Source organism: Athene cunicularia (genome assembly GCF_003259725.1).
Source record: "Athene cunicularia isolate RWA chromosome 28 unlocalized genomic scaffold, athCun1 chr28_part1, whole genome shotgun sequence".
In the NCBI taxonomy this organism is placed as follows: domain Eukaryota; kingdom Metazoa; phylum Chordata; class Aves; order Strigiformes; family Strigidae; genus Athene; species Athene cunicularia.
In genome coordinates, this window is record NW_020799139.1 from 2,196,987 (window position 1) to 2,223,526 (window position 26,540).

At 50.5% G+C, this 26,540-nt stretch overlaps 1 protein-coding gene across 1 annotated transcript in view; it reads right to left on the minus strand.

Moving 5' to 3' along the window:
• STK11 (serine/threonine kinase 11) overlaps positions 1-26,534 on the minus strand; it is a 40,089-nt gene extending 13,555 nt beyond the window's left edge. The window contains exons 1-7 of the mRNA XM_026865061.1: positions 25,159-26,534; positions 15,478-15,561; positions 11,704-11,793; positions 10,488-10,620; positions 9,873-10,009; positions 9,228-9,355; positions 1,836-1,893 (exon numbers count right to left, since the gene is read on the minus strand). Of these exons, the coding sequence (XP_026720862.1) occupies positions 1,836-1,893; positions 9,228-9,355; positions 9,873-10,009; positions 10,488-10,620; positions 11,704-11,793; positions 15,478-15,561; positions 25,159-25,448 (920 nt within the window). The 5' untranslated portion in view covers positions 25,449-26,534. The remainder of the gene's footprint in view (positions 1-1,835; positions 1,894-9,227; positions 9,356-9,872; positions 10,010-10,487; positions 10,621-11,703; positions 11,794-15,477; positions 15,562-25,158) is intronic.
• Positions 26,535-26,540: the final 6 nt, after the last annotated feature.

Here is a 26,540-nt window from a genome sequence, read left to right on the forward strand (position 1 = left end):
AGGCCGTGCCCGGTGGCGCGGGAGGCTCGTGCCTGCCCTCCACGCCAGCAGCCTGCTCCAGTTTCTCCTGCTTTCTAAGTACCAGCAGGGTCTCCAGAGAAACCTCTCTGCTTCCAGCTGGGCAAAGCTGACGCAAAAACTCCCTGCCACACGGGAGGAGTATAAAATTGAGTCTGTCGAGTCGCGCGGAGACAGCTCAAGCACGGAGCGGTGACGCGGGGGAAGCGGGCAGGCTGCCCTGGGCCGGGGCAGTTCGGTGCAGACCCTGGGCCCGCGGCACGGGCAGGGCAGGGGGCGGCTTCGGGGCTTTGCTCAGCACCCGCTCAGGCGCCCAGAGACCCCGGTCCTGCCGCGCTTCTCTCCGGTGCTCCCCGACAGCGTGGGCCCGGCTGCGCAGCGAGCGGATCACCGCCCCACGCCTAGCTGTGACACACACAACGGCTTCACTACAAAGCTCAAAAGCTTGAAACGAGTCCTGGGCGGCAGCGGGGAGGCCAGGCAGCGACAGCAGGAGCTGTTGTCTCGGTGCCCGGCTCGGGAGAGCCCAGCCCTGGGCAGCCCCTTGTGGGGCAGCTCTCGTTGGGAGCCACGTGCATGAGGAAGGGCGGCCCTGGAAAGCAAACGCCTGCTCCCATCATGTCCCAGGCCCAGTGAAACAACCAACACACGGTGCTTGGCTACTATTAAAAGAGCCAGCCTGCCTGCCTAATTAATTGACCAGGCAAGACCTGCCTCCCCAGGCTCTTTGATCTTCGCCGGGGTAGGCCGCAGTCGCTCCTCTGCAGAACCAGTGCGGTTCGAGCCTGGCAGGGTTTGTTCTGGGGCCCCTGCAGATGCCTCCCGTGCTGTAACATCTACCAAGGATCATCATCTGACAGCACATGGCTACCACTGCTGGGCTGGTTATTTTTTCTCCAAGAGACACAAGAAGAAAACAGTGCTCTTCCTGCCTGCAGGCAGCACAAAGCAGGCCCATCACCTTCCAGGATCAGAGCCTTGTTTTTACAAGGTTCCCAAAAGCTTTCTGGGCAAGCTCGCAGGCAGGAGCTCTGCCGAGCAGCTGCGGTCCAGCAGGCAGCTCTGCGCGTCCTCAGAAGCACTTCCTATTCAAAGAGGAGATAAGCTAATGCAGCCTCCACGATGAAGCATCCTTATGATGCTTTTTGTTCTTGTACTTTTATCCGCCCAGGAAATCTCTGCTCAGAGGCAGCATGTTCAAACAGATCCTTTAAAAAAAAAACCCTCAGAGATAACGGGGCCTTACCCCCCTCCCACCCCCCCAGACAATGGCAAGGATAAAGGGGGAGGATATGGGGGAGGGAGGAGTATGACATTAAAGCGAAAGAAAAAAAATTATTTCCTATTGTCCTGGAACGCTTCTCCACATACTGATTCCACATGGAGCAAATATCAAGGGATATTTCTGTCACTAGACTGTCCAGAAAACCAGAACTAAGACACGTTACTAAACAGTCCTAGTTCAATAACCCAGCTTTAAGGAACCTCTGTTCTTCTGCTCCGTTAGTACTAGCTGGCCTCGGAAAAATAAATTATCCAGAACCCTTAATTATCAAGAACCAGTCACACTAGAAACATATTTTCAACATATTCATTATTTACCGGTTAGCAATTCAAATGCTTTAACCGGATGCTCTAATAGGAGGAAAAAAAGCCAAGTAGAGGTTGCCAGGGCTCCAGCAGAGCTGGAGGAAGGATATCTAGTGACTTCCATGTGTCTGCTGTCAAAAGGAAAAATGAGTTGAGAGCAATAGCACAGGTACATTAGCATAAGAAGCAGAAAGAGAATGACTAATAGGAAGAAGCTGAACACTCACTTGTGCTGCCTTATCTGCTGTATTGAAAATCTCTTGGCTGGGTCGTATTCAAGCATCCCTGAAAAGAAGGAAAAAAAGTCCAGGTGTGATCACAGATGCTCTCAGCCAAGCCGAAGACAGGAAGCATAAAGCTGAACCCTTCCCTCCCACCTCCCTCCACCAACAGCGACTGGGGTGTCCAGTCCTCCCGGCAGCTCGGGGAGCCTTTGCCTCCAGGCAGGGGCTGCGCAGCGCCCGCTGGAAGTTCAGCACAGAACCCCAACTCCGTTGCTGACTCCCTGATCAAGTCTGTTCCTCAGTTTCCCCACCTGCAGAGTGGACACGACCTTCCCCTCCTTCACACAGCGGGGACAGAGGCTGGTACAGCCCTGGATCGTGTGTCCGAGCATGTCTCCAGACGGAAAACATCAAGACTTTGCATTTCCCAGATAAAGCCAGTGAACTTTCTCCATGGAAGAGCCAAAGCCTTCGGCACAGCACATATCCAGCTGCTTGCCATCCCAAAAACTAGTGAAATTCTATTCTGGAAGTACAGCTGGGGAGAACTGACAAAAAAAAAAATCCTACTGTCCATCCTTTTGTCCTAGCCAGGGGTTTGATTTCCAGCATCATCTGCTAAGATAACTGGGGTGGGGGTGAGAAGAGCAGGGAGAGGAAAAGCAGCTTATTGGAATTCTCTCTAGGAGAGGGAGGTGGATTCCTTAAACAGACTCAGGAGATGCCCACTCTGCTCCACCGTCTTTAAAAAGCTTCACAATCCAACAGAAGGGAAATTGTGCCATATTCTTCAGAAACTAGCCAGTGGGACCTAACAAGCCCCAACCAGCAGCATCCAAGATATTCTCCAGTGGAGGTTCCAAGAATATATTCATCTAATGAATGTTAACGACGTCTCACTGCTGTACATTACAAGTTTTCGTTTTACTGGATGACATCTCCTTGTTGCTCTTGAAGCACTAACACTGTGGAGCCTCGCACAAGCAGCATGTGGAGTACGGTCTTGGGGAGAGGTGAGGAGAGAGCAGGAGGACCCTGGCTCCAGCAACCAGAAGAAAAGCAAAGCCAGGAAGCAGAACAGGCGGTCGGACAGGAGTTAAGAAAGTCAGGACAAGGAGCAAACAGTGCAGAGTGCTGGGGAGGGGCAGTACAAGGACACACTGAAAACACAAAGATGGGAGATACACCTGGGTGGACACTTAGGAAGGGCGGCTGGGAAGAGGGGCTGTACTGCCAGTGAGAAGTTGCAAGGGCTTTTCGGATGAGTTTCTGCAGCGCTGCTGAACAAAGGTAACGGAGGAGATAAATCCCCAGCAGCACACATGATAACAGAAGCTGCTCCAGAACATCTTCCTTGTTAGTTCAGTTTGTATCCCACTACTAACAATAATGAATATGGGCAAGGAAAAGGTATAGTGTGGAGGGACCAAAGTTATTTTCCCCCAGAAGCCAAAATCCAGTCTGCCATGGCAATTTGTGGAGGTTTGTCCGTGCTGATGACAGCACTAATGGCTCCGGGGCAGACGGGGTCACTGCTGGTCCCCGCGGTGCCGCTGTGAGGTAGGTGAGACATGGGGACACCTCTCCAGGCTGGAGGAGGTGACGTGCAGCAGGCACCTGCCTCGTGAACTCAGCCGCCGAAGCCCGATGGAAACGCCCCTTGCCTGGCCGAGACCAGAGAAAGATCACTCCACGCTCCAGAGCTCGGAACCGCGAGCAGCTCCTTGTCCCTGCTCCCTTCTCCCCTGAGCAGGCTGGAGCCCGGCAAGCAAAGCGCCAGCAGCCCAGGGGACAGCTACAGACAAAGCCCTGGGTGGCAGGAGGTGATTAACGCCAGCGGCGGCACCGGGAGCTAAGCAGAACCCCGCAGAACCCCAGCGAGAGGTCTCACAGCGAGGGGGAGAGAAGGGGAGACATGGCTGAACCGTCTTCAGCAGAGAATGGATCTGATCCTGAATCCTGCCACCCCGCAGAGTGCTGCAGCACTCGTAACACAGCGTTTAGGCGCTCTGGCAGGGCTGATTCCAAGCTGTTTCCCCACCTTAGCCACTGCCAGTGAACTGGTGCTGGAGAGTGCCCTTTCCTCAGTGAGTACTACAACACAAACCCCCTTACAGTTAAAAAAATAATTAATCATTTTAACACGGCCTTTATCAGGGTCCTTGCAGCGTGCTCCTCTTTTCTTCTGTACTCCAGCACGCATCCCTGGCAGTCCCTGCAGCCTTCTCAGAACAACAGAACAGCTGAGGTTGGAAGGGACCTCAGGGATCACCCAGGGCAAACCCCTCCTTCAAAGCAGGGCCAGCTTGCCCAGGACTGTGGCCAGTTGGGTTTCAGATGTCTCCAAGGATGGAAACTCTCAACTCCCCTGTACAACCTGTTCCTGTCCTCAATCACCCTTGCGGTAAAGGAGTTTTCTCACATTCAGATGGAATTTCTCCTCACCTTACAAGAAAAGAAATAATAATTGGAAAACAAAATGGGAAGGTGGTTCAGAGAAAAAAAAAAATCCCAAACCTAATTAAATAACCTATTAATAAGATTATTAGACAGTAGCTTCACAGTTGAGCTTTTTTTTTTTTTTTTTTTTTTTTTTTTTTTTTTTTTTTTTTTTTTTTTTTAAAACAGGACTGCAAAAAGATCTTACATGCTGTCTAGGGGACACCAGAGCAACACTGGCTAGGTTATCTTGTTAATGTTATCAGAAACAGGTAAGTCAGGACACCACCCCCACCCCAAGTTATTTATTTAAAGATAAATTTCGAGGTGGCTTTGGAATCCAGTCTGTTATCAAGTTCAGGATAAACTTCTGCACATCCAAGCAGATACAACTAGAAACTCTTCCCAGAAATCTGAAGCACAGTGGGACTGACCCAAGGCTCCTGCACTCCCAGCCTGGGTTGATTTCACCAGGGTGCTGCAGCAGGAGGAGCTGGAGCACCCTCACAAGCAGCTCGCTTCGACCAGAGGGAAAAATAAACGTGCAGCAATTCAAATACTGTCTAAGGAACAACAGGGCTAACAAATCCGAGGCATTTACCAGATGAAACCAGCACGAGCAGAGGATAAAGTTCTAAGGCAAATTATTCGAAGAGGGCTAACAGCACCAGTTACAGATAGCTACGGTGCAGAGAGCTGGACTGTTCTCAAGCAACTAAAAAGGCATAAAGAGGATAATTGACCAAAAAGAATATTTACTTTAAGGAAAAAAGACTATTTTGGGCAACGTTTGAAAGAAAATGTAAAGTCCGATCTCTGAAAATGTCCATTCATGCCTTCAGCTCTGTGAGTCACTTGTGGCAGCTCCGTGGCGAAGTCCTGCTCTGAAAAGAGCTTCGTCGAGACAAAACATCGCGTGCTGTTCCCCAGTCCAGGCACCTCTGAGCGCCTGCCCACGGCCCGCACATGCTCTCGCTACCATTTTGGGTGAAGATCTCCCGCAGCTGGGCTGGGCGGGGGCTGAGCCGCGCTGGCAGGGGGCGACGGGCCCGCTCCCGCCCGCGGCCCCAAACCCCTTCGAATGGTGTCGAGTGGCGATCCGGAAACTGGGGACCTCGAGCTTGTTACAGACTCCAGCCCACACACTTCAGTAACCCTGAACAAGCACGGCATTATCTCTTGGGGTGGAACATCTCGTTTGTAACACAGCCCGATCTTTGGTCTGTCGTTTGAGGAGAGGAAAGAACCTAACAGCAGGAGTTAATGAACTCAACCTGGATTTCACTTCGGAGCCTCCAACTCGGATCGACATTTAAAACAAGCAATATAAAAGCGGTGTAAGTCCAATCTGTAAAATGAGACAGGACTTTTCCTCTCTCCTTCATCCTCCACAAGCACTGCCAGGCGTTCCGACCAGAAACTCCCTCTGCAGGCAAACCCCGAGTCTTTGATCAAACACATGCAGACTTGCCACAGGCTGGGCTACAGACACCAGCCTGCCTCTGCCTGTCGGCTGGGGGACACCCTGCTACGACAGAACTAGAGCAGCCCACTGCCATCAGAACACCCGGCCTCTCTCCACCCCGTAATGAAGGGTCACAGCAGTTACACAGAAATGAGAAACCACCTTGTCCCTGGTCACAGTGTCTGCAGCAGAGCCTGGAAGTCAATCCAGGCACTTCATGCAGAGACGGCAGTCTCGGAGCTTTCTCTCTCAGTAAAAGTATATTAGAAAAGCAGGAAGAAAAGCTGACCTCGTGCATTTTTCTTGTCCAGAAGCAAACTGCATACAAGTTGATAAGTCATGTGCAGACGGTGACAGAAGAACCTTAAGGCTATTTATAAATGCTTCCACTCTGACACATCTTTACTGACTGTACACACAGAACAGTACTAGCCCTTCTCTTTTCCATCAGTGAGGAGTATAAATCAAGCTTCATCCCTGATTAAGGAGACAAAAAGAGGAGCAGCATCCCAGCTAATCTGGTTAAATACACTGTCATGTAAGTCTCTTTACAGGCCAAATACCACTGAAGCTTTAAGTTGTCTAAACTCTGCTTCTCCTGGAAAGAGGAACAAAGAAACAAAGACAAGCTCAAGAGGGAGAAAAAGTAAAAAAACACTACAAAAGTAGTCAACAGAAGAACAGAAAAACATTAAGAAGTGCATTCTAGTGTTTGCTTCACAGCCAGAGCGGTGCTGTGGTCAGCACAGCACTTACAGCCAGAGAGGAAATAAGCGCTTTGCAGCGCTGAATTCTCCCTTACAATAAAAGCAGAACAAACGCTTGCAGCACTGCAGAGTGCTTGAAGAGTCTTTTAAAAGCAATGCAAAGGCGAAACAAAGTCTCTAGTGAGATAGAGCTGAGCTGTGGGTGTCTGTGCTGCTCACACAAAAGCCTCAGCCAGCCATTGACAATATCTGATCTGCAGGCTTTTGATTCAGCTTCAACCTGCTGCAGAAGGAGCAGGCACCTACCAGGAAATGCAGATGTTCTGGAGGAAAAGCATGAACTAAATAAAGCATTCGGGTTTTGTCACCATAGCTACGTAGTATCACCACTGCAAGGCTCAGCCCTCCCCTTCGGCAGCTGCCTCGCTGCCCGCTGGGCTGGGGAGATGCTGGGCCTCCGCCGAGGGGAGGGAGCCGGGGCCACCCCGCTCCCCGAGTCAGTCACCTCGGGTCCACTGGGTGCTCTGACCGCTGCAAAAAGTGAAGTATGTCAAACCAAACAAGGATAACAGGAACTCTGCCAGCTTTTGTTGCGTAACTGGTGCATATGGCAAGACGAGGGGTGGGAGAGAGTTCTCAGGCGGGACGCAGAGACAGCACGAGGAAACCTTCGGCTTCCACCGTCCTGGAGGAACGGGTCAGGCTGACACAGACGTCCCCTCCCGGACACGCTCCTTTGCTGAAGGTGCTCAGCCTGTGCCTCTGGCGTGGCCAAAGCCAGCCGGGGGTCAGAGGGACAGCAGCTGGGCTGGAGCTGGGCTGCCAGGGATGGACACAGGGCACCCAGTGCCAGGCAGAAGGAAGAGCAGGAAATTCTGACGCCAGGTCTCACGCAGGGGATGGAAAGAGAACTAAAAGGGGAGTTATTCCACTAACAAAGCGTAAGATTTTAAGCTATCAATATTCTTGGGACAAGAGAAACAACTGCCACGCTCATTTTCCCTGGGGGACAACACTAAGTGCAGCTGAGAGGCTTATCACAAACCTCAAATGATTTCTGCTGGATGCTTTAGAAGACTGGCTGCCAGCCTAGATGGACCACTGGATTTACTCCACTTGGGCAATTCCCAGGCTCATAAAAAAAGGGCCGTTTTTTGAGCGAGAGTTCACAAATCAAATGCCACATGTAGCTCAGGACATCGTTCCCCGGGGCACACGGGTAGGACACAGCACACGCAGCAGCTGGGAGTGCCGGGCCCTGAGCGGGGCCATCAGCCTCCGCAGCGCGGCCGCGTTGAGCGCCAGCGGGGCTCTGCCCTGTGGGACGCTTCCCGAGAGCTCTTAGAGCCAGTTAATGCTTTTGGAAACACAGGGAAATAACTTATTTCATAATCGGCGTGGGGCCAGAGAAGCTAAAATCGTCTCCTAGGAGGAGGAGCATCGCAGGAGGTCTGGCACCTCCTCGGCGGCGGGGGGCTGCGGGGAGCCCCGGCAGCAGAGCTCGGCCACACAGCACCACCTGCCGCCACCCGGCACCAGCCACAGCGGCCCTGCGGGACACGGAAGGGTCCAGGCCGGAGCTCAGCTCCTCGCAGCCGCCCCGGGAGCCCGCAGCAGCGCAGCCTGTCCTGCAGAGGCACAACGACGGCCGTTCGTAGTACGAAGCGCAGCTGTAAAATGTTTCGAAGGCGTTAACCCGGCTGGCCACAGGGTGCCCCGGCACCGCGGCCACGCAGGGGCCACAGCGCAGCCCCCCCGGGCCATGAGCAGATCCGAGGCCGCCGCTGAGCCAAGGAGGGGAAGCTGCCTCCGCCAGCTCACGGTCCCCACAGCCCTTGGCCCACACTGACCCCCTCACCCCTGTAGCACAAGAACCAGAAAAATGAACTCGAAACACGACAGCCTCATCGCGTATTTGAGGTCTGGTCTTTCACAAACAGCTGAAGACAAAGGAGGAGAGGGTGAGCCGGGGCTGAGGGCCAGGGGGTGCCGCTGCCCTGGGCTGTGTCACCACCAGAACCCTGGCCAGGGCATCCTGCAGGCTGGGATCGCTGCCCGCCGGCTCCCAAACGGGCATCGCCCCCTGAGCTGGCTGCTGGCACGGCAGAACTGCTGCCCGACTGTCCAGCTCCAGAGGCAGAGACCGTCCAACACCAGACCTCAAACTACTGCAGTGACAGGAGCAAAAAACCACAAACTAACAAAGGCCACAACCCTCTCCTCTGCCCCAGGGAAGTGCCGCTCCTGTTTCTCCCACAGTCCTGTTGGGAAGTGGGCACCAGTCACTTTGCTCCAATATCCCTGCAGCTCTAAATGTGGGGGGAAGGGGGACCCCTGGGACTGCAGCACATCAATTCAGAGCAGAGGCTGATGAGGAGGGACAGCAGAACCCGAGTACTCAGTATTTCACATTACAGAAAGCTGGGGCAAGGAATTTACTCGAGTGTTCTCACCTGCAAAACCTGCACCAGAGCTACGATGCCAGTTCAAACCCCTTGTGGACTTTGTCTTTAGACTAAAAGCTTCTCAGAGCACAAGAAACATAATGCAAGAACCAACCCTTCATGGAGTAGCAGCGACTGCAACCCATGCAGGCATCTCAGGAAAATACCAGGGTTAAAGATCTTTCAGGGTCTTACGAGGTTCACGTGCATAACTTCCCTTTCCAGCAGGGTCCTGAACCCTCACAGCACCCTTGGTGTGAAGCTCTTCCCTGGCACTATGCAAGCAGAGTTTGTTGGTAGCTCTGAATTTTACCCTTTTAGAGTCAGTTGGGAGACTCACCTCTCAATAAGTCCGAGAGCGGAGGACCACAATCCTCTGGAATTGTGTAGTCACCTTTTCCAATGTTTTCAAATAATTTATAGATATTATCCCCTTCAAAAGGGTATAGACCCGTTGTAATGTTGTATCTGTAAAGGCAGAAGGAGAAGCTGTGTGAGAAAAAGCACAGAACAGGTGTTGTGTTCTTATGTGACTACGGAAACCAAAAGAAAGCAAGAGGAAACTAGAAGATGAATATTTGACAGTACTTGGAATGCCTCTTTAAACGTAACCCTCCTTTATCACAGCCTCTTCATTCACATGAGTCAAAGCCACCAAGACATCTCCCTGACAGGCTGGGATGGAAGAAACTTAAAAATAAATACTAGAGATATTTGTGGTTTCTATTATTACAGTAGCTGTGCGTCTCGGATGCTGAGGAATGGCTGGCAGAGTCACTCACTGAGAGTAAAGACAACTTTCTTCAGAATTACAAGTACTTCAGGGATCACGAAGCCACCCCAAGAAGGGACCAACACACCCTCCCCCTCCCTGCTCCCCCGGCAACGGGCAGAAGAGCAGCACTGACAGCAGACAGCACAAGCCTGAGCTATCTGGGGGCTTCTAAGTTTTTATTGCAATCCCTTGATGCTGCACGGGACTTACAGTGTGACCCCTGCGGACCAGATGTCTACTTTAAAGCCTGAAAAGGTGTCAAGGCCATTGGCAATTTCTGGTGGCTGGAATGCTGGCGACCCTTGGCTCGTTCTGCACGTGTCATCCTCGGCAAAGGGATGCAATGCCTGCAGAGGGAGAGACTGATTAGTGTCAAACTTCACGGCAAACGAATTGTAACACTTAGGAAAGTTTCACCTGGGAAACGAAAGGAGAAAACTGTTACTGAACATTGACTCACCTGTCACAAGAACGGGCCACCACGGCAACCCCAAGCCAGGGACAGCGCCTGCCCCTCTCCTACCCAGCCCAGAGGCTCCACAACCAGGAGGACAAGGTTAGGTGGCTCGGCGCCTTCTCGCCACACTTCTGGGTTTGTCTAAGATTGATGCCTCCCTCTACACGCTTCCTGGCTGGAAGCTTTGTGCCATTATCAACAAAAGCGTTTTGCCAATTGCGATAAATATTCAGTCGCTCCAGAGCACTCCGCAAGTTTAACAGAACAAAAGCCCAACTACACAACAAATCTGCTGACACCACAAAGGTGACCTAAATCTAGAATGTCACGCTTCCCACGGCCTTGACTCCACTGTGCTTCTCACATACCTCTGCTACGCCTAAATCAGATATTTTTAGTGTCCCATTGGTTGTTAGCAGGAGGTTCCCCGGTTTTATATCCTTGTGGACAATCCCTTGGCTGTGCAAGTATTCTAAGCCGTCTATAAGCTGACAAAAGTACCTGCAGAAATAGAGGAAAAAAAGTCAAGGACTTCCAGAGACTAAGACTATGTGAACTACTGGTAACACATAAAGCAAAGGGTGCTGTTACTGGAAACGAGTCAGTAGATTTGCATTTGCTGAGGAACTTGAGGCCGTGGTGTGTAGGAAACAGCCCTCGACGTTCTGAGAGCGGGCAGATGCCCGCAGAGCTCGGCAGCAGCGCACTGCCCGCTCCAGGTAACCCCCCCGAAGCGCCGAGCACCACTGAGTTAAGCTAGCAACAGATGCTTCCAGGGGCACAGCTTGCTCTAACACAGGGTGGAAAAAAAAGTTTCCTTTAGCCAGTCTGCTGCAGCTGTGGTCAGAGGCTGCAGGCAGGTCGTTACCGTAAGGAGCGCTGTGCACTGACAGCCTGGCAACAACTTTGCACACAGGCTTTTTATCTCATAGTATCCAGAAATAACGCTTGACTTAATGTGTATTTCACTTAGGCTATCTGTAATCTCAGAGACCACCTTAAACAAAATGGAAATACGGCCATAAAAGTACCTAGTTACAGGGATTTGCTGCTCTGCATGGATCCGCTATACACGGCAATCTCACACCTATTTCCAGAATTCTAGGGTTCCTTTACGTGCAGAGTGAAAGGAGCTTCAGCTTATTCTGCCTACTAACTAAACAAGTTACCAGATCACACTGGATATTGCTAACTCTTAATCCATCCAAAGACCTTTGATCTCTTTTCTGACACTGAATTTGTGGCTTTGCCTCTGTTTAGGCAGGGCAAGTCCTCAGGGATCCCCCCACTGCTCCCATCTTCACCGAATGGCAGGGCTGGAGGAAAAGGGCCGGAGGGGTCGTCAGGCACCTCATGAAGTAAAACAAAACAGAAAATTCAGTAAAGATGGGTTTATTCCCCAGAGTCTAAGGGTTATCCCTGACGCCACTTCATTAGTTTTGATTTTTTTCTACAGTTGTCACACAACACCAGCTTTACTTTAAAGTGCAGCCAGCGGTGTAATCAGAGGAGAACGTGCTCTCGAATCCAAGAAAGCACTGTGGCGAGAGGCTAATGTGGCCCAGGGAACAAAGCTGTACTTACCCGTGAGCCTGAAAAACTGGAAACCTCTTTTCTGGGACACTGTCCAGCATTTCCTGCATCCCACACACACAGTACTCCATCACCATATACGTGAAGGCAGAGTTAAGGAAGCTCCAAGGTTAAACACTTCCCGGGCAGCCGCTGGGAGAGGAGCAGAGCCCGTTCCCTGGCTCACCCCGCGGGGCAGGGCCCGGGCTGGGCTGCACCTCCGGAGGCTGCAACCTCCCTCCAACCCTGACAGCACTGTGCAAAAACACCCACCGGAGAATTCTCTGCTTAATGACCAGCTGCAGCTCCACGATCAGGCCTGGAACAGGGTGTGAACTCCACAGAAATTAAGCTGGACATCTCAGAAGAATGACAGAAATAGGATCATGCTCTGAAGTGGCTACAGCAGGTTAGGAGGGCCCCGGCAGGAGAGCTGCAGGCTGTAGCAGATCGTCCCCCTCACCTTCCCAAAATTCATTATTCTTCATTTCCTGTTTCAAAGGGATTTGGCTCTATGAACGATTCAACAGCTGCTGCTTACCCCCATCCCCATCGGAGTATTTCAGTAGCAGGAGAAAGGATCCCTGGGGAGCTGGGAAGCTTTTTTGAAACTACACGGGTAAAAAAAGTTACAACCGAATGCCAAGAACTGGTGGCACTTTTCAGCATTTGTTCCCTCGCAGCATATTCTAGTTTTCATCTCCTTAAGCTTTATGTGGGGCCAACAAACAATGAAAACTACACAACTGCCTAAAGCAGTAATTGCCTGTTTTCTTGCTCTCCCTGGGCTTTTCAAGGCAGACAGTGCTGCGAGGGGCTTGTGAGAACAGACCCTGAGACATCTGGTGGCTTCGCCAGGGGAGTGCACCTTCGAGAAAAAACAGAGAAAAGCAACTCAGGCAGCCCGTGTTCTCCAGAGCACAAGGCATTTCCTTGGTCACTAACTATTCCTGGCAGATGCCTTCTTAACCTAGGCCTAAAATAAGTTGCTTAGGCCCCACGATGCCATCTTAGCTCTCGAGGCAGGAGAGACTAACGAGATGAGATGAGCTTTACACAGGATCTGTGTTGAAGACTGTGTTGCCCTTTTGCAGCACATTCTATCCAGGAGCTCAAACCACGGTGCAAACTCATTAAATCTGTGCTACATTCCCCACAGGAGCTGCTCTTCAGAGGGACCCTGGAGTACTATAAGATTTTTATGATGCGCATAATACCACCCAGTAAATCAGTAAAAGCAAGAATAGCAGAAAGAGCTCCCAAAATTCATTCCTACCCTTTCTTACTCTGGGAGAAATCTGTGGACAACATCAGCTCTCCCACCTTCCAGAGAATAATACTAACAGTAGATTAGAGAGAGCAGCTCCCGGGAAGCAAAGCTCTCGCTCTCGTCTACAAAGGACAGCCTAACTGCTGTCATTAGCTGCCAGGCTGGCTTCACCACTTCTGTTGTAACAGACCCGGCCCTGGCTGACCCGCCGGATTAGAGCACGAACTTCCAGGCCGGAGCAGATCTATTACAGGTGCCCCAAGAAGACTGAGCTCCCAATTCTTCTCATCAACAGGGTTCTGCTCCCACACACAACCACACTTACTGGTAACAGAAGCTGTCAGAGGGTGCCAGCTGGGATGCTGCTTATTGACCTGGGTTTATTTTCTGCCTGGATTAGTTCTCCATTCATCACCAGCTCTGCATTCCCAGCCACAGCAGGTCATCAAAGCAGCCCATTAAATACTAAACGTAGTTGATATTTTTAATCCAGTCATCACAGCTTTCCCTTTACCAAAGAAAACCACTGAATGCTTTGACGCTGCACACAGGTTGTAAAACCCGATCTGCCCAAGGATGAACACGGCCGAAGCCTGCAGCTCGCTTTATCAGCAACAAAATGCAGGTGACAATAGAATCCTTCCTCCTTCCACCAGCTCAACTGAATGACAGTGTCATTCTGGAAACAAGGATTTTATTAGCAAAGGGGAAGTTGACATCCCTCCCTTACACCCCAACTTTCACTGTGCCTTGTTTCCTGCAAGGCACCAACACAGGCATTTGCACGACCACACAGTGGAAGGAGGCAGGGAACCGGCCCCCACAGAAGCCAGACTAAAAGACAAAGTTACTTTTCAGCCAGATCTGTTCCCAAAGCCATTTACCAGGCAGCCGCACCAGCGTCTGTGCTGCCGCATCCTCGGACACGCTGCACAGGCACCAGGGGTGCCAGGGAGAAGCTGGAGAAAGGGTGAGTGAGAACGTGACTGGGGGGTACACGACTCCCACTCCCAGGGAATTCACAAAACCCCTCCAGTTATTGCCACGCACGTGCACAGAACGAGCACTTACAGAAACAAACCTTCTACGAGCGCAGAAGCAGATCAAGCTAAAACCAGCAAATTCAACCTAAACTTGCAAGCGGAAAGTCCTGAAAAACAATTTATTCTTTTTCAAACACTACCACAAAGCAAGGAACGTCCTTCCTGGCTCCAAGAGGTCACATCTCTGAATGACCATTTTGGGTTGTCATCACCTGTTACCAACACATGAGGTCTCTCTCGGGCTCTTTTTCCCCAAGCTTCTCCTTTAGCAGCCCAGCTTCTTATTAATTAAAAGATATCTATAGGTGGTAATTGAATTGCTGTCCCTTCGGTCTGTTAAGGCTACAAAACACAAGCAAAAGTTGTCATGCTTTTTTCATACTAATGACTTGGTGGCAGAGTATTTGATCTAATTAAAGCGCACAATTAAATTACCTGTTTTCTGAAGTGCTGTAATTGGAAGACAGTATTTAGAAAACACTGTCAAAAATAAAAGCAACCATTTATAACACGGTACTTCAAGAGATCAGCTCAATAAGCTTACAGTCTGGTTCAAGCCAAAGTGTGGCAGACTCAGAAACCAGCTGCTCACAGGCAAGCGGAGGCAGGTCACGGCGCCGGTTCGTGTCCGTGTGGACCTGGGGGACACGGCGCGGGACGAACACGGTCAAGTCCGAAGGATGCGCCGAGATCACAAGCCACAGCTTTGAGTCGAGGACTGAACAGTTCAGCCTCGAAAAGCTGGGCTGTAGATCTCACAGCAACAATACCCTTCCAACCTCTCGGACCGTTACAAGCTTTAGGTCACTTCGAAGCTGTCACAAGGGGCTTGCTCACGAGTAACAGAACAGCAGAGGCTTGGCCAGGCCCGAGAGTTCATCTCATCTCATCGCGTCGGGGACAATCAGCAGCCCCCAGGAAAGGCAGCGCTGAAGCACAGACCCTCCAAGGGACAGGGGAGAGCTGCAGGCATCAGGGGGCCAGCAAGGGAGTGGATTTTTTTTTTCTTCTTTTGAGGAAAAGAAAAAACCCTAAACTACTGCCAAGAACTTAAAGGAAAAAGCATTACAAAAACTGATTTCACATAACACAGACAATAAAAGGCCCATCTTTGGAGGGAAAAAGCACTAACATACCACAGCTTGGACAGGAGGTTAGAAATGACAGATCCACAGCTCTTTTCATCTCCAGGTTGCTGAAGGTCACCCAATAAGATGCAGTATTTGAGGGTCAGTTTGGGTCCCCTACCCCGGCCCTGCATCTGTAACCTGTGGACAATATTTCGTTTCCTAACTGGGAAACTTAAGAAAACGTATCTGTGTGGAATGTACTCCAGACATAGCAGTAAAAGCAATTTTAAGCTTAAGAAACATTCAAAAGGGCCTTTCAAAAGCAGAACTCTAATGATTCAGCACTATAGCAGAGAACAATGGGAATTCAAACCTTATCAACAACTGTGTGAAAAAAGGATATATTTTCTGCTTCTCTTCATTGTATAATACATCTACCAACTGGATCACGTTTTTGTGCCGTAATCGTCGCAGGAGCTGAATTTCCCTGCAGGAAGAGAAAAGGAAAAAAGTTATGTTTAAAGCCTATTTCCTTACAACAGAATGAAATGAATGTTTTCTAAATCACATGGATTTTAAAGACACTTCAAACCACGTTAGTCCCAGCTGCTTCACCTAAGACTACCCATGCATGCTGTCTGACAGAAGGTCTTGTATGGTCTTGAATTCATTAGTCCAAGGTCAGACCATGAAGATGCTCCCTGGTCACTGGGACTATAAACGCTTCCCTTTCCAGTTAGCACCACACGGGGAGTCAGTTTTCTCTGGGCAGGAATTTTAGTCCATTGGTAAACCACAGCAGCAGAACTATGCTCAAGGAGCGACCTACCTTTGTGCCAGACTTGGAACTGGCTGTAGGAACACCCTGTGCCAACGCTCTGGTGCCATTCAGCACAGGCTGCGTTACTTCTGCCAATGTAAAGTTTTATCCCGTGCTCCAACATAAGCTTTATTCTGGTTTGGCCCATAAAACCTGGGCAGTGCTCCACTTTAACAGGAGGCTGACAGCCGAACAGCCCCGTTCAAGGTGAGCAGAGCAAGAGCAGAAGGGCGTCGTGCCGGGGCAGCCCACAGCAAACAGCTCCTGGAGAGACGCTGCCGGCCCCCAGCCGCCGGCCTGAGGAGGGAGCAGCCTGCAAACTTCCACGAGCCCTGGACTTGCAGGGGCCTGGTGCAAACAGCCAGGCCTCCCCTTCCCACCCATACCGGAGGGTTTTAGTGTCCCCTGCGGTCCCACCCGCTCCCTCTGGCCCTGGGCTGGCACCTCACCGTTCCCAGTTAAAGCGGGTGCTGACTGAAGGAACTGAAACGCCGCCCTGGCAAGTCAAAGCCCACCCTGATGTGCTCCACGCGCCAAAGGTGCAGCTTTAGCAGCTTCCCTCCACTGAAAGCTTTTCAGACAACGCTGGACTGTGGGAGCTGGGCTCCCTCCGTCTCTCCAGCTGACCCCGAAGGATGCGCTGTGCCTGTGTTTGCTGTGATATCTAGGACAGGCACTTCCAGGAGAAACCTTTGATGTTCGCACTTCGTGCTTTCTTATACATAAGTGTCATCTGTAGTTACAAGAGCAGAAATAAATCTGCTTGGGCTTCCAGTCTTCATACTTCAGGGTATGTTTTTCATCAGCATCGTGACCAGGAACAACCCCCAGAGCTGTCAGTGCGCGGCAGCATCGTGCGCTGAGGTGTGCTCCGCTGCCACGGGAGCGCCCAGCGCCGTTAACACCCTGCACAGCCCCTTTCAGCACCAGTTCTGTTCTTCAGCCGGGAAGCAACTTGAGTGTTAAGTTACTTGCCAAAAAAAGGAACGAGAAGTTTCTATATCTAACAAGAAATTACTTGTGATAGCTGCTGTATTGTGAGGGGGTAGAAGCAATTTAGACATAAATATAAAAACATCAGACATCGGATGATCTACTAAAGACACAAATGAAACTAAGTTGGTTTTTCATTATACTACATGAAATTCATCTGCAGAGGGGCTGTTCCGCAGAACCTGACTTCCTACAGGACATAAGAACTACAGAAAAAGCAGGAGAGGTACCTCTCAGGCAAGGCAGAGCCACGCAGCGCCCGCAGCCGCGGGAGGGAGGGAGGGGAGGGTGGCCACAGCCGAAGCTTCTGGGGGGCAGCGGCTCCCCAGCGGTCCCGACCCCAGAACCCCGGCACCAGAAGCTCCCTGTGGGTGGGACGTGGGCGCGACAGCTGCCCTGGCTGAAGGGCAGGAGATGGCAGCAGCCCCCAGTACCCCACCTGGGCTCCAGCAAGGCCCCGCTGCGCCCCCACACCCCCCATGAGCTCTCTGGAGCCCTCCTGCCGCCCCAGCCACGCTTGGAGCCGCCGCAGTTTAACAGCTACAGGCTGCCCGCCCCTGAGCGCCACCGAATACAACACACAAGCTGCCTGGTGTTGGGGCTGCAGGCCAAAGCCCCCCGAGTTGCTCAGCCCATCAGTTCGTTTGTGGGAGCAGCTCAAGTGCCCCCGCAGTAGGGGCGGCACAGAAATCATCCTGGAGATGCATCAAATTCCTCACATGCAGGAGCCAACTCCTGAGGCAGTTTCAGCCCTTTATTAAAGCTCCAGCTTCCAGAATTCAGAAATGAAGCAACCAATGTAAGAATTACAACATTGGTCTCAAGAGTGAGTCAAACACAGGAGTTCCAGCTAATAATTCCATTTTCTCCAAACTCTAGTCCCAACTTAACCTGACAGAATGGTTCAGAGATCTGAACTGTGGAGGGTAACTAATGTGGAAGTGAGGAGACATCTTCCCTCAGCTATGAAAATGGAACCCTGGGTGCTATCTCCTATCGGCTCTTTTATCTTTGTCTCTTGGGGTTTTGTACTGTGCCCCAAACAACAGTTTAATATCTTTTGCATTAAACTCAACCTGCAAAATCCCACTGGGTGCCAGCTGTGACGAAGGGAAACAGGAGGATCAGGACAGTCAGGTCAGGGTGGTTCTGGCAGTGTCTGGGAACGCACATACTGCTCTTTGCTTTGTTCTGCTGCTGCTCAGTTCTGGGCTTGGGCTAAGCTGTACCTAAACCCTTCTTTGCAGCTTCTTTCTCTTGCCTTTCCAGAAGTTGCTTTAAGCAGCGTGGTTACAGTTCAACAGTTGGGACTCTTGAAGGCAGCATTACAGGGAATTCAGAGCACAGTTTCAAAAGCAAGAGCCTCTGCCCAAACACTGACACACCAAGCTCAGAAAGCCACTCGCCCCTTGCCTGCACAATTAGCCAGCCACTAATAACAAGCTGTGGCCAGTACAAAGGCTTGTTGATACATCACTTCTGATTAACAAGCCAGTAACTGCTCCTTCAGAAGGCTCAGAAAATCCAGGAATGAAAGCAGGTTTTTTTTTTTTTAAAAGATCTTTCAAGGATCCCTGAGCAGCAACACCAATTGCTTCATGACCAAAGTTTAGGCCAGGCACTCGTGCTTTATCATATATAGCTTTAAAAAAACCCCATTATGACAGCTAAACAGAAACTCAGGATAACAAGGCAAGGCTCAGAAGAGTGTTTAGTTTAAATGGCAGGCAGATTTGCAAAGTGATGCAGCCACTCTAATTATAGTAATGACCAAAAGGCTGAAGTGGATTAAATTAGCATAGAAACTGCAGCCAGCATTAGTGTAAGTCTAAGAAGTTTCTGCATAATGAAGGGAGACGGGCTGAGCGCTCAGACCAAGCTGGCAGGAGCAGGAGTGAACACACACATATTTAAATACGACTGCTCTGCTGGGAAGGCAGGGAAAGCTTCCAATATCAGGAACACATTTAAAATCCTGATCCCAACAGCTCATTCCCTGTAATACAGCTTGAAAGCACAAATACTAAATCCCTCCACCTTTAACAGGCTAATAAATATTTCATATTTATGTAATGATTTTTTTTTTCCCCAGGAGGACTTTGCGAACCAATCTAAAATGCCAGTGAAGTGCACCCACCTCTGGGGCAGAGGCCAAGCAGCCCGTTTCCCAGAGGAAAGATTACTTCTATTTTTAGCTACTCTTGCATTCTGGAAGGACTGAGGACTGAGAGCGCCAGACCACAGCCACCTCTGATTCCATTTGAGTTTGAAAACTTCATCAAGTAAGTGAACATAGGTCCTCACCTCATCAGAAGGTGCCTAAATTAACTTTTTTTCAAAATTAACCCTAAAAAAGCCCCACCGGCCACTGCTTTCTTTTGCAATTTGCCTGCACAATATCGTTTCCATTGACAGTACCAGGAAAGATTTGTGTGCCTACGGTTTGCTGCCTTTCCCCTCAACCAAGGCAAGGTGGCTTCCTGCCTCCCCCTCGTTAGCCTAATGAACCTGCTCAGATTTGCTGGATGCCTTCTGAGCTGCTGCAACTTTGCCTCCTTTCCTTGCTACCTCTAAAGTTTAACATGCAATTTAAAACACAACAACCGCTTTTGAGGTCAGACGTCTCCCCAGCACAGAGGAAAGGGAGAACCCCAGCAAGGGAGGGGCCTAGGCTGTGCTCTCCGCAATGTGGTAATCGCCCCCACACCCACCCTACTCATTATGTGGCCAGAAGAGTCTCCAGCACGGAATTCTCTTCCTAGTTTTCCTGACTAGAAAGCCCTCAAGTGTGTGGCAAGACTGACTGCCAGAGTTTGGGGCCTGTTTCAAAGTATAACCATCTCTGAAGATCTTTTCCTCTTCTTCCTCCCAATGGAAGGTTTCTCTGTGATTCTGTCAGGCCCCTTAAGCTCACCCTGACAGATAATGCTCACCCCTAGCAGGGTACCAGGGGGGTGGTGTTACTCACAACTGTATAAAGCAAAGCTGCCTACCTGTACCACGTGCTACGTGATTTTGAAAGACGCCGAGGCCAGCCTGGAGAGATGACGTTTTTCCTGGAGCACATCTTCACCATAAGATTCAGCATTTTGCTACAATTTGTTTCAAGCCTCAGTTTCATCAAAGCCATTCTTGCTTAAAGAAAAATAAGCATTACAGGCAAAAGATTCATTCCCTTCCTTGGGTTCACAAGGTTCCTCCACAGGCCCAAGATGTCAGGATTTTATTGGAGACAAGCGATGGTGAATCTTTTCCACATTACCTACCAGGTCAGATCGTGTGTCAAAGGCGGGTTTGCAGCTGGGCTGCAGCGAGTGCCCTCAGCCCGGGAGCAGCCCACCCTCCCCGCTCCTTCACACACAGCCACGGCCCATCCCGAGCTCACTACGAACAGCTCGTGGGCCGAGGAACCGGGACATCTCCCCCGCCGCAGGGTGCCCCGGCCAAGGGCGAGGGGACGTGTCATGGAGCAGCTCCACATGCCAGTTCTGGCACGTACCCCAGAGCCACTCACACCATTCCTGCTACCTGCTGCGAAGGACTCGGGTCATTCAGCTGTTCACTGGGGCTTTACGCAACTAACAACTACATTATGTATTTGTTTAGATTGATTTTGTAATCCTGCACAGCCAAAGCAAATTTTAATTACAAGTTAGTACCCCGATATGTCACAAAGCAGATTAACTTATTTAAGGTCTAGCTTGTGAACAGCCTTTTCCTGTTTATTTCACCCAAGAAATAGCCCTCCGCTTGCCAGGATGTGCCTTGGTATCTTCATCCGCACAAGAAGCTGCACCTCTCTGCTCTCACGAGCAGTATTTCAGACCAAAGCCTGAGCAGAGAACTTCACTACTTCCTTCTGCAAACCAAGCTTTACAGATCTGGGCGCACATCTGGCACAGGGAGGGGCTGACATCGCTCCGTGTCCATGAACCCCATGCTGATCTACATCTTTCACGTTTCAGTATCCAAACGGTTCTTCTCCAGCCACTACCCCAAATAATGCTGCAAGTGTTACAGCAACTCCACCGTGTTCCCAGTGCCCCTCCCTCCCTCGAGGGCACAACCTGTCAAGATACAGAAACATCCACCGAGGTCACCACACTTCTTTATTTACGGGCACCCAGAAGCCCCGGTGAGGGGAAATGCTGCGGAGGCAGGTGAGAGCGGACCCTCTCCCTGGACCGGCTCTCACCCTGCAGAAGCTGACAGCCACAGACCCCTGCTCCAGAGCTCCCCGCGCGGGCCCGAGGCGCTGCTAAGGCGGGTGAAGACCGCAGGGTTACTCCTTCCCTTTACTAGTTCCGGGCCTGCACCCCCAGCCACTCACAGGACATCTGGCATCACCCGCCCCAGGGCTGCCCGCGTTCTCCTGCGGATCACAGCTCCTAACATCCCACCGCTGAACCCAGGCAAATACCCAGCTTTGCCAAGAAAGTAACAGAGCCACCCGGTTCCGTAGAGCAGACTTGAGTTAGGAGGGACAGGAAAGCAGACGAGTCAGCTTGAGCCCATCTCTGCCTAAAGCACACGCCTCTGCGGCTGCAGCGAGCCCTTCCTTCAGCAGAACTGCCCATGTTTGGAGGTGCGAGACTCTTGGTGTGCAGACCCAAGGAGCAAACTGTCAAAGTAGAGGCCTGCTACACATTTTAAACCTCCGAGGAATTCTAATGAGCATATATTCAAATCTAAGTAATCACTGAGCATGGTAAGTACAGTACAAGGCACTTGGGATATGCACAGAAAGTCCCAAACACTTAATTAAAATGTGAGGCTATTAGCACGCAGTTTTATTAAACTTGTGCTAGAGACAAATAGGCTTCCAAATTTTTTTTTCACCTTTTTGGAAATCCTACTAAACTTATTTTTGTATTAACTGGAAGCACTAATTAGCCATAGTACTGTCTGGTTGACTAAGCCACCCCCAACTTTCTCTAAAGTAACTGAAGAGAAGCAAAGATTCCTTTGACTGATTTAGGGAAATTGTGTCTTACACATTTAAGCCCTCAACATCCTCACCAGGGCTCACAGATCCCTTAACAGCTCATTTTCCAGGGGCAGAACTGGAGTATTTTAGGGTAGAGAAGAATCAGTTGGTTTTAGGTCTCAAACATGTTTCAGTCATAATTTCTAGGTCCCCAAAACTCTGTTACTGCACCAAGGGGGCCGGGGCAGGCAGCCTGCACGTGCTGGATGTAGCTGCAGGCTCCGACATCAGGCTCCAACACCCAGACGGCAGCAGCCGGGGCTCCCCGAGGTGCAGCTCCAGCCCTGGGGTCCCCAATGCGCGGCACAGACCCGTTCGATCCCGCGGCTCATGGCTCCTGTGCCCTCCCGCGCTCTCCTTCCTCCCTCTACTTGCTCCTGTAATTACCCAAGGGCCAACAGTCTAGGAACTGTTTTCTAGGGAATTTCTTTGACAATGCAGTATAAGTGCGAGTTTCACCTTCAGCACAGCAGCAGCAACACCGAGGCATCCCGTGATAACGGCACAAGCCCATTATAAAAATTCATTTACGTCTCTGTCAAGCAAACCATGTCAAACGTGTAGCTTTTTCCTGGAGGGTAAGAAATGCTGGATACCACTTCATTAGGAACAGGCATGGTCTTTGCAGTTAAGAGACAACTGTACAAGGTGCTTTGAGACCGAAATAGCAAATGGCCACTTCCAAGAGATAAGCATGTGCAAACCAAGGCTGAACACCCCCCGATGGCTCAGAGCCTCTGCCAGTGCCCTGGTCACACATCTGCGGGACTCCATGAAGAAGTTCACCCCCAGAGAGCAGACGTTCTGCAGTGATTCCACAGCAAAGAACACACTTCACGAGGGATTTGGGACTCTCACTCCTGACCACTTCATCTACCACGAATGCAAACACTTTGGAAGAGCCTTCTGCACACACACACCAGTGGGCCGGGGCAGGGAGAGGGAGCACCAAGCAGGGCACTACTTCTAGGGGCAGATGGAGGGATTTTTTTGTCTCAAAAGGCACCAACAGAAGTCGGGAAGTTTACAAAGATTAGACGACTAGTCACACTCACTGAGCAAGTTGCAGACATCCTTGTACGGAGAAGGATGCAAGCAGGACTGGAAGCCGAGCCCACCAGCACAGGAACTGGGTGTTCACTCATGACTGCTCTTAGTAGCTTTCAAGAAAGTGGAACCTAATGGTGTGATTCAGTCCACAATCTGATTTTCTGCTGTTCTATTACATTTGAGTCGTTTGCTGGGTATAAGCCACACAAAGCTGCCCAAATGCAGTTGTAGAAAGTGAAATTTTAATGGAATCTGGCCAAGCAACGTGACATTAAAAAAACAACATTAGCAGAGTCCTTTCCAGCACTACCTGGAAATACAGCAAGGGTTTGCTCCCCCCATGCACCCTGAGCAGTCGACCCGTGCAGGGTAGATGACGTATCTCACCACAACAGGTTTATTCAGAGCAGAGACACCTTTCACTGCCCGTCGTGGTGGTGCCGAAGGGTTTTGGTAAGCTCAGAGTGCCACGGTACAAGGGTACCACAAAAACGTGACATTTTGCCTTAAAAAAATTCACCACTGAAGCAGCAGATAGAGGGAATGAATAAGTGGACAAAGAAAAGGACAAGGTGACAAAAATAGGAACTTGAACTAAAGTAAACCCTCATTAGAAGACAACATCTTAAATCTGCCTCAGTGTTTTGAAGCAGGTGCGGCTGAGCCAGAAAAACATCCACAGCAAAACAGAGCGGTGCTTGGCGAGTCTGCTTTAATAACTAACCTTAATGAAACCAAACAAGACATTCACAGACAGGCTCTGTGCATGAATAAAACTTCTACAGAGTTCACTTCAGGGCACAGGACCATTACCATGGTTCTGATAGCAGGAAACTCTCCGGGTATCTGGCAAATCCTTTTTCACTACAGGGGAGAAAAATTTAAATTTCAAAGTTTCACTAAGGAGGAAACAATCTCCCCCTTCTTCAGTAGAAGCTCTTGATGTAACTGAAGGAGGGGGCAAGGGTGGAAAGGGGCACTCATGCCTATACCAGAAAAACAAGAAACATTTTATTACATATTAACCAACCGTTTACTCTGATTCTGAACTTGAGCCAGCAAAGGAGAGAAAGGGAGGTCCTAGCATTAGGATTTGTGACTATTCCGGAGCTAAGTCTGTCACTGAAGGTTAGAAGGCAAACTTAAACAGCTCACTGACAGAAGTCCCGGGACAGGATGTGAAATATCTCACAGCTGAGCTCGGAAACTCAAACCAAACTGAGAAACAGAAACAAGACTCTGCTAGGTCAGGGCTCTCCACGCAGCACGCCCCAGCTAAAGACGCAGTACAAGACTCTTCTAAACATTTCACAAGTTCTCCCTCCCACTACGAGATAAACCCTTGCAAATGGTTTGGTTTGGCTGCAGAAGGCTCCCCCCCCCCAGCAGATAAACAACTATCTCCCAGGGCTGTGACAAACAGCTGGCTGCAGCCCCATGGAAAGGGAAAGTTCCATCCGCACGGCCCTGCAGACGCAGCGTAACGCCAGGCTGCTCCCCCAGTTCATTTTAATTAGTAACTGGTGCCCTGACTAATCAGTATGTAACTGGCACTTCGAAAGCTTCCAAGCACAGATCTTGAGTCACTGAAATAAAAAGGGTTGACAACCCTTGTCCCCATTTTACAGCTGCAGAAATCAACTGGAAAGGGCCTGGGATTATTTCAGAAACGAGACCAAGAGAAAACCCAAGACTCCCCATGCCCATCGGGTGCTCAATCCACTGGATGATGTTCCAGGGACCTGTGACCCAAGTGGGAGCAGCCACTGCTACCCCAAAGCCCTCGAGAGCCACACACCCCCAGGCAGGGCCCAAACAGCGCAGAACACAACAGCACAAGAGCCCCCTTCTGCACTCCCAGCTCCACTTCTCACCTTCCCCAGCTGACAGCACGTTTACCTCTTCAAGGTGAAATCTTATGGGGGAATTCCTTTAAGAAAAACAATTTATTCTTTAAGCAATACTATTAATAAAGTGAGGTGTGCTGCGGGCTGTCTGTTCAGACGGACAGACCTGCCTCCCCGGCCCTTGAGAACCTGCTCCCTGCCCCGTTCCCAAACTCAGCAGGAGCTCTGGCTGCCCCTCCACGACAGAGACTGCTGAATGCCCACGGTTCTGGAAGCCCTTCCACAGCAGAAAGCCATGTTGTTATTTAAAAAGATACAGAACTTCAGCTGGAAATTAATGACCAAGTTTGACCCCTCAGTTCCCAGCTACCAGAAGTATTTACTTACTTTTTCACATTTGCCTCCCCATTGGGAATCCTGCGTAGCTTCTTCTTCTTCAGTATTTTCACAGCTCTCCTACAGAGGGTTTCAGAGTCCAACATCTCCTTGACTTTGCCGTAAGACCCTTCTCCAAGTAAGTCTCCCATCAGGTACTTGCCAATGAGCTTGGCCCTTTTCCGCCGGGGCTGGTAGATGACCTCCGTAGAGTCAATGCGATGGATAAACGTGTCCATCCCCACAGACATCAGCTCGCCCTCTGCAAACATGCCCAGCTGCTGTGGCTCCTGCATATCCATCCTGGATTAAGTTCCTTAACCTGTTTTCCTTAAGCACTCAGGGTTTTAATCCTGTTTGTTAGTTTCCAACACTCCCTTTTACTCCTTCTTGAAAAAAAATATCCAGAAGATTGTACAAACATGAATTAAAAAAAAACCAACAAAAAACAAAACAAACCTATGAGCTGCAATTGGATGCTAAAAGATCCAGGCCTGGCTCCAGTAACACAACGTCTTTTAAAAAGAATATATATCTTTGACCAGAAACACTCAGTTTGGGACTTGCTTTGCTTCCGACCTGGTCCCGCTGTCAGGGTTCTTTCACGTCAACTTGGCCTTTAACTTGGCCCAGTTTGATTCTTAAGTGCTAGGTCATCCTCTGGGACTTTAGGCCACCACATAAAACCAGATAATTACCGAGTCTCTTTCGTGACTTTCCATTCCTAGTAGATCATAGTCACCAACTCCAGACGGGATGGCAGGGGGAGCGTTTCTGCCCTGCTGTCCTCACCGGCCAGCTACGAGCACAGAGGGTTGTGGGTTTTTTTTTCAGCCGTTGGGAAGCTGGAACCAAGTTTCTTTGAAGGAGTTTTCAGAAACAATTCTACTGTCTTCGCTTTTCACGCCTACAAAAGTTTGAGGCCTTCGGTGCCTATCAAGATCTCCCAGGGGCATCCTTCAACCGCTCGGATTCCGCCTGGCACATGATGTGTCACCACCACTGGTCCAGGTGTCAGCCGGTGCCAGACAATGCAAAACCTACTACAGCTTTACCGACCCACCTTGAAACGGAACAAGCAGGAGGAAGTAATTCTCTCTGCCCAACACCCAAAACACCCCATTCCTTTTCCAGCAAGGGAAGGTCAACGAGGAGATGCCAACCTCGCCCGGGCTCTCCCCCCCCCCGCCGTCACACCCCCTCCGCAAGTGTCACTTGGGGTGGGGAGAAAAACAAGCGACACCGCAGGCGCCCCCGGGGAAAGCAGGAAGGGACTGAAAAAGGGGATAGAACACTTTAAGTGCCAACAAATTACCAACGGAGAGAGGAGGGAAGGGACACGCCAGGGGGAGGTGACCTCCGGTTCCGCCGCAGCCGGGCTCCCCGCTTCCACG